Genomic DNA, 11,697 nt, shown 5'->3' with positions numbered 1-11,697 from the left:
CCCCTCGATCAAGGCAGCAGGGAGCCTTGTAGATCTCAATGGACTACAAGTGTGGTGACCTCACTGTACTTGTAGTCCATTGATACTTCCTCCAGCCCCATAATAGAATATCCATATGGTACAAACCTAGGACTGGAGGAATAGTCTGCAGTAGCCTGAGCTACAAGCTCCAATGCAAAATATTAATCAATGCACATTTTGTTCATTATTATGTGTGTATTTTGGTTTGTATTTTCTGAAAACATGGACTATTCCTTTAAAAAGCCCGCTCAGCTGAGACCGAGAGTCGGATCCTAACCTACGCATACCTCCATTGACGCTCCGCCTACTCCGAAGTCTAGTCACGTGACGAAGACATCAGCGAAGGTCCTTCATTCCATGTAAACTCACTGAGTGCTGATCACATGGCCATGACGTCATCGCAGGTCCTGTAGCTTAGAAGGATTTGGCATCTTGTGTAGTAATACACGTGCAGGTATTTCCTTTGGCGATCCCCGGCATTGCCATAGCTGAGCTCTTGCCGAGGCTGTGTGCGCGTTCTTGTCTGTCTTTGCTGCTTTCACTTCATTTATTCTTAGATGTGCTGCATGTTACATTTCATGTCATCAGATACAAGCTCGATGTCACCGGAACTAATTTTACAGAATGATTTCATTGTCAGCAGTGAAAACTAGATTGGTTTCCTTCATAAAGTATGGCTGGGATGTGCTATATGTCAGCATAGTATGCAGCTATTAAAACCTGCAGTCAGGTGTGTGCAGAGAAGATTTTGCTGGGTGTTCTAACTAAGGTTTGCTTGCATGTTTAAGAACTCTGGGTAAAAGTTTTCTTCACCCTTGCAGTGGGGCTACCCTGGCACTGAAAGGGTTAACTGCTCGTTTCCATCTAGGTGCTAAAATAAAAGTTATACTCACCCCATCCTTGGATCCGGCATGCTCTTAGACTGGTCCTTCCAGCCCTTCCTCCCCCTCTGCTGCAGCGATCTACAGCTGGGTATACACGCTTTGGATTTTGGCCGTTTCTTGGTGAACTTTGCTGTGTCGGTGCCCCTGTCAGCATCCTTTCACCTGGCATTCCTCGATCAGCTGATGGAAGAAGGAGGTTGGAAAATTCTTGGCCAAACGGTTGGCTGTTCTGACGGGAACAGCAGACTGCGGTCGCTCTCGGAATACAAAGGAAACGGGGGATTCCTCAGTCAACACTCGTAAACGTTGATGGAGGACCGTTAAAAAAATGGAACTGTGTATGCCTGACTCGAGGATCTTAGAGTCAAGGCGTCCAATACACTGTGTATTAGACATGAGGCTGCCGAGAGACATTCCATCGCTGCTGGGGGGGGAGCACTGTGACAGCCAGCCATCTCTGAGGTTCAGGTTAGTATAAGTTTTTATTTTATTTTAGCACCTAGACAAAAAGCAGCAGATAAACCTTGCCCCCTGCTAGGGTTAATAAACGTTTTGCCTGGAGTTCTGCTTTAAGGGTTAATTTACTAAAGTTGAGAATCTTTACTAACCACATTGAGGGGAATTTATCAAAACTGGAGCAAACTGAATCTGGAGCAGTTGCCCATGGCAACCAATCAGCACCTCTCTTCAGTTTGCTCAGGTAAGATTTTTAAAATGAGAGATAGAAGGGGATTGGCTGCAGTGCGAATCTGCTCCAGGTTTTGTCTGCTCCAGTTCTGCTAAATTCCCCCTCAGTGTGAATATTCATATCAATGATCCATTCTTGTTGGATAATTGATGAGAATATTGAGACCAATATGTTCATGTCTTTGCTTTTCTCCTCATATCGGCTTGTTTCTTGGCAGCACATGTGACTTCAGGACACCTATTTGGGCCTAAGTACTCCACTTCCCTCTTCCAGTGTGAGTGCTGCTGCACGGGGAATTACAAGAGGGTCAAATAGACATATTTTTTACAGAACTGCATTCATAGTGTGTGTGACTTTTATATATATTTGTCCGGATTTCATTTTAAGGCCCTAGCGGTGCACATGACCGATATGCCAAATCAATCTTCGGGACCTAATGAAGAACCTCAGGTCCACCGCTGCTGATTGACAGCAGCAGTGGGCGGGTGCAATAGCTAGTCAGCTATTGGCTATTGCAGATTGAACTAGCCAATAGCAATCTAGCTATTCGTTCCTATGCCGTTTTTTTTTCCTGACTGACAGCAGCCCCGATGTCAGAAAAGATACCAGACAGCAGGGAAAGGTTTACTCTGCTAGATCGAGCAGAATAATCCTTTCCGGGAGAAAGTGTTTCTCTCCTGGGTGTCGGGGAGCTGCTATCTAATAGCGGGAGACTCCCGGAACATCCAGGAGAGTTGAGATGTCTGTGTATGTTGTGTGTAAGGTTTTAAAGGGGTCAGGTTACAACGGATCCTACCATTCTGTGATACAGCTTTTGTCTGAGAGAAAATTAGATGTCGTATATGTAGACCTTTTTTCCATCTAAACTTGTCTCCCGAAGAGCATTTTTTTTTTTTTCCAAACGTGTCAAAACAGCTTTCAAATATCCCTTAGAACTTTCTGTGCGATTTGTGTACAGATACTATGAGGGGCATTGGCTGCAGCCTTAAACAAGTATATGGCAGATTTCAGCCATGGCTAGTTCACATGTGTCCTATACATCTTTGTTGCAGTGATCAGTGTAGGGTCTTCTCATGGCTTCCCTGAAGGAGGAGAATATACTACAAGCTAGTAGTGTGGGGGAAACCAGGAAGGCATCAAGTCTTCAAGAGGACTCTGACACCGTGGAGGAAAATGGACATGATGCCAAGAGGTTTAAGCCTGATAATGAAGAGCAAGCAAAGAAATATCCCAAGAAAAAAGTGGTCCTGCTTATGGCGTATTCTGGGAAAGGTTACCATGGCATGCAGGTAATTCAGGCGGTGATTCATATACAAACACCTTTCTTTTCTTTTACTTCTACACAAATATGTGTATTCAAATTCCCAGTATGTCTTTTCTTCCAAAATACGTGCCGGACCCATATGAAAGACTGTTAAATATAATCTCTTCTACACTTCTACCATTAGGCTTCATTCACACCAGAAACGGCCGGCACGTACAGCTCCATGCTGCGTGCACGGCCGTATCGGGCAGCTCCCGGGAAGGACAGGTGCGGTGTGTGATTAGTACGCAGCCCCTGTCCTTCTCTATGGGAGTACGCGGCCGTGTGCTGCCCTACGCTCACCCCAAATGCAGGTCTGGGTATGGGTGCGGGTGTCCCGGCTCGGACGCAGAGAGGATCCATCCTGTCAGCGTACGAGTATGGATACCAGCATGGACGTGCAGGGTGGGTAATTACACGCAGCACCTGTCCTTCCCGGGAGCTGCCCGATACGGCCGTGCACGAAGCTGTAGGTGCTGGCCGTTTCGCGTGTGAAATGAGGCCTTAAATATAGTCTCTTCTACCAGCGTGATTTTCTCCAGATACTCTTCTACCTCTGAATGTTTATTTCTGATATACCTTATTTTGCTTGTAGCAGATTTGTACTTCCTGTATATACATCAGATGCAGTCTTTGCATTATAATAAATGATCCATTAACATATTTTGATGTACTTTATTACAAATGGGTGGGGTGGGGGTAAATCTCATATATCCTATTACAGAGTAGGTACCTACATCTGTTCATGTGTGGACTTGTTCTGCACAGCTGGATAGGTGCAGGTAGTAAGTTCTACAGATATGTCACTGAGGAGAATCTAGAGAGATATGTCACCTCTCTGAATATACAATAGGTAAGAGGTTTGTCAATCAAATCCATATTTTAGAGGACCACAAACAGTGTTGGGGGGGGTATCATTTTAACATAATTTACATTGATTTAAATCTTAGCTTTGGGTTGGCCAAAAAGCTCACTCCATTGTATTTTACCAACAGGGCGGGTTTCTCAACAATACACTGGTTAGGTATAGAATAATCCCATATTTGTGTTATTGCAGCGAAACGTGGGTTCTTCACAGTACAAAACCATTGAGGATGAACTTGTGCAAGCACTGGTCCTATCCGATTGTATTCCTGAGAATCACGCAGAACAGATGAAGAAAATGTCCTTTCAGCGGTGTGCACGCACAGATAAGGTGAGCATTAGACGTGGATTTGTTCAAGATTTCCCAGTTCATTATCGGTGATGAAACTCTTAATCTGATAGATGATCCCTATAAGGAGCACGAAGTAAAAGAGTTTAAAAAGCTTACATAACCGAGCCTGCTCAGTGTTTTCCAGCCCCATGTTGGTTTCCTTATGCTGGCCTTGTAGCAATAAACAGTCATAAGTTCAATTGTTTTAAATATCTGATTGCTAGAAAATGATCATTTACCAAAGAACAAAATCAGGCTTTCTGTCAGCACCACTCGTCCCTTTCATAGCAAGATTTATCTTTGAAAGATATGATTCATTCGAGACGTTGTGTTCATGGTGGGCATGACTTTAAAAGAGAACTACGGGGTAAGTGTTTTCCTCCATAGTTCTCTTAAGGGTCACGGGAGCACATAAATTAGCGTCCTCCTGTGACCCAAAGCTCAGTATATCCTGAGCTACTGCTCGCGGTACACTGAGATGCCGCAGCTGGGACAGATGCCGACATTACTGTTGATCCGCCCAGCTGTGTGAGTGACAGCTGGCTCTACCTATCTAGAGGCAGAGTCTCTTTAAAACCCTTTTTTTTTTTTTTTTGTTATGTTTGGCATCATGCTTTACTATGTTGCAAAGTTTCTCACCTGGGGATCCTGCCAGTAACAGCACCTTCTGTTTAAGGCTGTGAACAGAGCTGCTGCTTCTCGGTTAGCTTGGTCAGCCTGCTGTGTGTGCTGTATAGGAGGCATGAACAGACTTAATGGGCAGCACAATGGTCAAATGAAGGAGAAACACTGTACGCTTTCAGCTGATTGCAACATAATGCTCTTTATATGAAGTCTGGTCACTTTTGTATAAAGAAGATGCTGAATTATTCAATGGTATGACTTAATGCTATATGCTTGTTGGAAGTGATTTCACTGTTCCATTCTGGTGAGATGTACGAAATGTATGTACATGTTATGTTTATACGAAAATGATAACTTTATTAAAATAAATAAATATAGATTGACCAAAAAAATGAAGAACACATGGCAGGCTGATGTGTTGTCATTGGGAGACATATTGCTTCTCAAATCCTTTTCATGACTGACGATCTCCAGGTAAGACATTTTAATTTATTAACCAAACAAATTGCCTAAAAAAATGGTATAAGTGAGGCATGATGTCAAACATACTGAAAAGTGAATGCATTTATTATTTAGTTGGCTTTTTCCCATGCCCTGTGCAACCTGTCTATGAGAGCTATCGTTACTGATCTGATTTGAGCATGCTTGTCGCCTCCTGGCTCTGGCCATTATAATGGCCTTTCAGTAATTCACTTGGAACAAGCATGCAGCTACTGAAGTCAGAGTAAAACTAAGTGCCCCATTTGGCAAATGTATCCTCTAATTGTTCTGGTGACAACTCTACATTTTGAAATTTCAGTCCCAATGGCAGAGACAAATAGAGAGGGTTCATCTCCCTAAAGGTGCCCATACACTGCACGATTCTCGTACGAGAATCGCGGGAAATCCCGCGATCGTACGAGAATCGTGCAGTGTATGGAAGGCGTGCAACTGTTTCTAATGTACGGTCGCACGACTTTTGTATATCGAGCATGTTGGAAAACCAGCCGAGAATCGTACGATTTTCGGCTGGTTTTTAACAAGATCGAGAGATAACTGCCGAACGGGCCGGTGTGCACACTGCCCGTTCAGCATTTCAGTCATCCGAAGTCCGCCCCTCGAGGGCGGGCTTGCGATGATCGCAGGTACGATCTGCCTGTCCAAGATGGGCAGATCGTACGTTTTTTATAATTGCTTTACAACCCTCAAGACAAAAGTCTTGCAAGGGTTGTAAAGTGTATGGGCACCTTAACAGGGACCCAGACATCACTGAAACCCTGGCAGGGTCCAATCCCTCATTACTCTATCCAATATCCTGCCTTCCCAGATGTTTGTGTACCTTTCTTGATTTTATTACAGGTATTTCTATAGCCCTGACAATTTATGCAGCAATTATGCTTGATGTTGCATATCCATTGCAAAACCTGTGCAAAGTCATGTGAGAGAGAGTGCTAGGGCAGTTTAGAACTGTCCACTCTCCATAAGCAGACAACTGATGAGTCAAAACATTCTGTTACAGCTCTACTGTAGTTGTGGTGTCATCCTTGCCTACAGGGGGTGGGGTTGCTTCCTTTCTCTGTCCATCCACATCAAACTCAGAGGTTTATGGGATATATAGTTCTGTGTGGCACCATACAGGACTTTCCCACTGTGCCTGGCCATATCGAGGATTTGGCCCCTTCTGCTGACATCACAAGTTCTTTAAACTGAATGAGGGGACAGACAGGGCCACAATTGTGGATTCTCTGCCAGTACTAGAGAAGGCGGTAGCCTACATAGCTGATGCTTCTATGGAAGAGGTGAGGATCTCTGCACGTGCCACGGCCCTTATCAACTCTAGCAGGAGAGCCCTGTGGTTGAAGACGTCGGAAAAAAGGATTCCCCCTCCCCAAAAAACAGGTGAAAAAAGGGTTTAAAAGTCAGCGTTACCAGCCAAATAAAAGAAGTTACCTGGCCAAGACCAAGGAGATTCGGAAGTCCAATAATTTGTTTGTGCTGTTTTCTGGTCCTAAGTCGGGGCTAAGAGCATCTAAGAGCTCCATAGGGAGGTGGATCAAAATGGCTATACACCAAGCATATGATCTACAACATCTGAAAACGCCACAACAGGCGACGGCACACTCCACAAGGGCATTGGCCGCCTCCTGGGCTGAAAGAGCGGGGGCTACCCCAGATCAAATTTGCAGAGCAGCAACCTGGTCCAGTATTGCTACATTCGTCAAACACTATAGAGTGGATCTGACGTCAAGCCAAGATCAGGCTTTCGGAAGGAAAGTACTGCAAGCCGTGGTCCCGCCCTGAATTGTAAGTATGGTGCTCGTTTATCCTCTCTAATGCTGTCCTGGAAGGTGACTAGAGAAAATTGGAGTTACGTACCTGGTAACTCTGTTTCTAGGAACCTTCCAGGACAGCAGGGATTCCCACCCGATTAATGGTGTGGCTTGCTGCGAGATGCCGTACTTTGTGAGATTGAAGTACATATATACATATGTATAAATTTTGTATGTGTACATCTTCCATGAGACGGAGTTAGTGATGTGGTATCCTTCGGTTCTTATGTTTTAACTGAGGTGTGCTAGGCTGGTACTCTTTTTATTCTAGGTGTGGGTGATGTGTTTCCTGTTTCCGGTGGGAGGAGCCTATCTCTCTAATGCTGTCCTGGAAGGTTCCTAGAAACAGAGTTACCAGGTACGTAACTCCAATTTTTTTTCCCCTTTTTAATTGGCGATTTCAGCATTAAAAAAAGACAAAGGGTATTGATCAAGTTTGGGGAGAGGAAGGATCGGGAACATTATAAAGTGGATCCAGGAGTTCAGCCTTAATACATTTTCTTTTCCTTTTATAGGGAGTTTCTGCTGCCGGACAAGTTGTGTCATTGAAGATTAGGCTGATTGATGACACAATAGAGAAAATAAATAGTCATCTCCCTTCACACATCAGAGTGCTGGGTGAGCAATCTCTTCTACTGGAAACTGGAAGATAACTGCATTTTTTTCCCCATCAAAGTATAGAAACTTGACAAAGCTGATTTACAAAGTTTACTGCATTTTTAGCAAGGCATGGGCCAGAAATTGTGCTGCAGTAGTCATCAAAATCAAGCAGCCCGTTGACACTGATATGGTTTTTAAGAAGGAAAACCTAATGAGGGGAATTTTTCAAAACTGAAGCAGACAAAAACTGGAGTAGCTGTGCATGGCAACCAATCAGCTTCTCTCTTTCATTAACTAAAACTGCAGAGAGAAGCTGATTGGTTGCCATGCACAGCTGCTCCAGTTTTTGTCTGCTCCAATTTTGATAAATTCCCCTTAATGTATTTCTATCTAGTTTGGACAGAATTTTACACTAACCTCAGCTTCCTTCAATGTTATCTGGATAAGTTTTAATGTGTGATTCACCTTTCACTTGTGAGGGTTAGCCAGCGAGAGTTCTCGGTAAAGGTTGTACTACATTAGATTATTTTCCTTGATGGATTGAAGGATCACCTGCTGTATACTTTTGCGCAGATGCAGTGAATTGAGCATTCTCATCAACACGTATAATTCCTCCGACTCTTAATTACTGCTATTTAACTTTTTGTTTGGTTTGGGGAAACGCTAAACCCTCTGTCAGGTTTTTATTACTGTTTGTCTGACAACTGGTTGTCCTGATTACTGTTGTCACCATGAGAAAGTGAAGGTAAATCCAACATTTTAGAGTTGTCCCCAGGACAAGAAGTGGACAGAAATCATCCACCTTTTCTGGGGATACGTGTCTAGGAAGAGAATTCCCTTCACTTTGGTCAAACTTCTTTTGCATCTTTGGGACAGTCTAAGGCCCCGTTCACACCTGAGCGTTTTACCACGCGTTACTACGCTCGGTAAAACGCGCAACAGGTGAAAACCCATGTTTGCCTATGGGCAGGGTTCTCACCTGCGTGTTTTAGCGCGCGTACGATCGCTCGGTAAAACGCCATACGCCCAAAGAAGTACATGAGCTTCTTTGGGGCGAATTAACACCCGCTGTTATCAGCCGGATACCCCCTCAAACTCGTGTTTGACGCGCGTTTCTTTTACCGCAAATCACGGCAAACGCTAGTTTCCAATACGCTAAGGTGGGAACCCAGTGTAAGTGAACGGAAATTTTCCCAGTGGTACTAAAACAGCAAAAACTAAACTGGCAGAGGTTTTAACTCTTCCCTGATCTATAAAAAAAAAACAACAAAGTAAAACATTTTGTTGCCTATAAATACACTTTAAACAGAGGTTTGGTCCACCCTACAGCATGCTAAAAATCTGCTTGCATCCTGGAAATGGTCTTTATAGAACAGCCCACGTTAGCAGATTGAGCCTTTGGGACTGCTGTTTTAGTTACTGTAATATGTAATGCAGTAATGCTTGTATACAGTAATGCTTGTAAAGCAGGGGTGGGCAATTCATTTTTTTTCAAGGTGCTACATGAGAAACTGGGACTGTGTAGAGGGTCAAACCAATAGGCTGAACTTAATTCTGGTTAATAATAATTGTATTGCTTTATAAAAGGCAGTAAATTATATGGTTTTGCTATTGTCCCCATTAGAGTGCCCCCTTATATTGTTTGTCCCCCTTGTGTCCTTTTATTGTCCCCCACATACTGTAGTTTACTACTTCATTAGTAGGTCAGAGTCAGAAGCGGGAGGTGGAGCAGGTTGCGTGAAAGGAAAGAATAATAATATTCTACTCTTCCGTCCTCCTGTAATGCTGAGGGCGGAGAACACATTTTATATCACTTGTTGCTAGAACCACCGGTGGGCCTAGCAACCAGCTACTGAAGAGAAGAGGAGGGGAGCCTGTGCTGGGCTATGACTGACCGCCATAACCAAGTGCAGGCCGGTGATCAGGCCCTTTGACTGTCCCTGTTCGGCCCGCGGTTCAGACATGGACTGAGTGCCAGAACTGTCCGGACCATGGGCCAGACAAGGACAGTATAAGAGTCGGTTTTGGCCCTGGGGGTGCCCAAGTCTGTTCCAAAGGCATGATTTCTCCATCCCTTATGTACACATACCAGTTGGCTGTCTTGTTAATGCTTACACACATATAGATTAAGGCAACATTTGGCTACCAAATGAAATTTATTCCAATAGCAAAAGAGTTATGCAGTTGGATGTAACTGCTATTGCACTTTCTAATTTCTGCTGTTGTCCACTGTTATCCAGAGGTTTAGCTAGGGTGTAGAATAGCCAGATTAGATTGTTCCTCCCATTTGTCCTTAAATATCTGATGAACAGCCTTATTACAAAGCACGAGGCATTAAAACATGGTAACTTATTACTACATTGACTAAGAAAAGAGTATACACATTTGTGTATATTCTAAATGGGCTTCAGATTGCACTCTTGTGTATAATAAAATGCTAAATTACAAAAAAATAAATTTTTGTCATTTTGCTTTTCTTTTAAGGTTTAAAGAGGGTGACGGGGCGCTTTAACTCCAAGAACTCTTGCGATGCTCGGACTTATTCCTACACACTTCCTACTTTTGCATTCGCACACAAGGACCATGAAAAACAGGATGATAATTTCCGACTCAGTCAGGAAACATTAGGCAGAGTGAATGAACTGCTTTCCCTATACAAGGGAACTCACAATTTCCATAATTTCACATCACAGAAAGGGCATTCGGACCCCAGTGCAAAGCGATACATCATGGAGATGCACTGTGAGCCTCCATTTGAGCAAGGGGGCCTAGAGCTGGCTGTAATTAAAGTCAAGGGCCAAAGCTTCATGATGCATCAGATACGGAAGATGATCGGGTTGGTTATTGCAGTAGTGAAAGGATATGCATCTCCTTCCATTATGGAACGTAGCTGGGGAGAAGAAAAGGTTGACATTCCCAAAGCTCCTGGCTTAGGGCTGGTTTTGGAGACGGTTCACTTTGAGAAATACAACCGGCGTTTTGGCAACGATGGCTTTCATGAGTCTTTGGACTGGGCAGAAAAAGAAGAGAATATTGAGGCTTTTAAGAAGGAGCACATCTACCCCACTATCATCCAAACAGAAATTGAAGAAAAGTCAATGGCAAGCTGGCTTGCAACTTTACCTATACATGACTATGATGCAACCTCACAGCAACATAATGTTGATGACGATAAGGTAACTGGTGCAATTCTACCTGCTAGTAGCTCTCCGCGTGCCAAACAAGAAGCTCCCATTTGTTTAATCTGATTTTCTTTATTCCAGACTAAAGAAAGTTATTTTCAATACGGTTTGCATTTAGAACAGAATTCCTTGCCGTTGACCGTATGTTGGATATTGAACAATGATTATCATACAATTAGATTATGATATTATGAATCATATGGTTGACTTGCTAAAGGCAAATAGGCTGTTCACTTTGCATTGGCATTTTCCCTTCCAAATTGGCTTGATAGTGATCCTGTCTGGGGGTTTGTGGAAGCTGGATTGCAGTGTGATTACTTATGGCTGGAGGACCAGGGACCGCAGAATTGTGAGTTAGCAGTGCTAACTGGATTTTGAGCTGTAATGGAGCAGCATCAGTAGTATCCTTTATGGAGGGTGTTGGGGGGGAGCACCTGTACTCTAAGGATAACAGATTTTCTCTCCCGTTCATTGAAGGACACAGGGAACAGATCGCAGATCATGTACTGTAGGGTAATATCGCCACCTGCAGGAGAAGGACGCTAGGCACAAAAAAACTAAAGACCAATTACAGCCTAGGGGCGGCCCCTGCCGGTGGCCAAACCCCCCACCTACTGAGAAGTCCCCAGTTTTTTGCCTAGCGTCAGGAGTAAGGAGCTAAGAATTTTCCTCGGTATTCTTACCTGCTTCTTCCTGATTTTTTTCAGAGGATTCTTCTAGCAAGTGTTGTCCGGGCGACAGGCTGGATGTCTCGGATCCTTGGAGTCTCCCCTGGATAACCAGCGAGCGTATGCAGGCCCGCTACGGTGGGTCGGCTACGACGGCCCCGCTCCGGCGGGGTGGCCTGTGGGTTCGTCCCAGGGGGGTGCATATGACTGGGGGTCTCGGCCG

The 11,697-nt window shown here is 44.1% G+C and overlaps 1 protein-coding gene across 1 annotated transcript in view; it reads left to right on the top strand.

Annotated features, from left to right (window-relative positions):
* Positions 1–439: 439 nt before the first annotated feature.
* Positions 440–11,697, top strand: part of PUS1 (pseudouridylate synthase 1) — a 16,080-nt gene continuing 4,822 nt past the window's right edge. The window contains exons 1-5 of the mRNA XM_018558354.1: positions 440–475; positions 2,646–2,882; positions 3,954–4,091; positions 7,540–7,642; positions 10,109–10,800. Coding sequence (XP_018413856.1) covers positions 2,667–2,882; positions 3,954–4,091; positions 7,540–7,642; positions 10,109–10,800 — 1,149 coding nt within the window. The 5' untranslated portion in view covers positions 440–475; positions 2,646–2,666. The remainder of the gene's footprint in view (positions 476–2,645; positions 2,883–3,953; positions 4,092–7,539; positions 7,643–10,108; positions 10,801–11,697) is intronic.

This window comes from Nanorana parkeri, unplaced genomic scaffold (genome assembly GCF_000935625.1).
Source record: "Nanorana parkeri isolate BGI_ZX_2015 unplaced genomic scaffold, ASM93562v1 scaffold334, whole genome shotgun sequence".
Classification (NCBI taxonomy): Eukaryota; Metazoa; Chordata; class Amphibia; order Anura; family Dicroglossidae; genus Nanorana; species Nanorana parkeri.
Note: the sequence above shows the minus strand (reverse complement) of the source record. Positions and strands in the feature narration are given on the sequence as shown.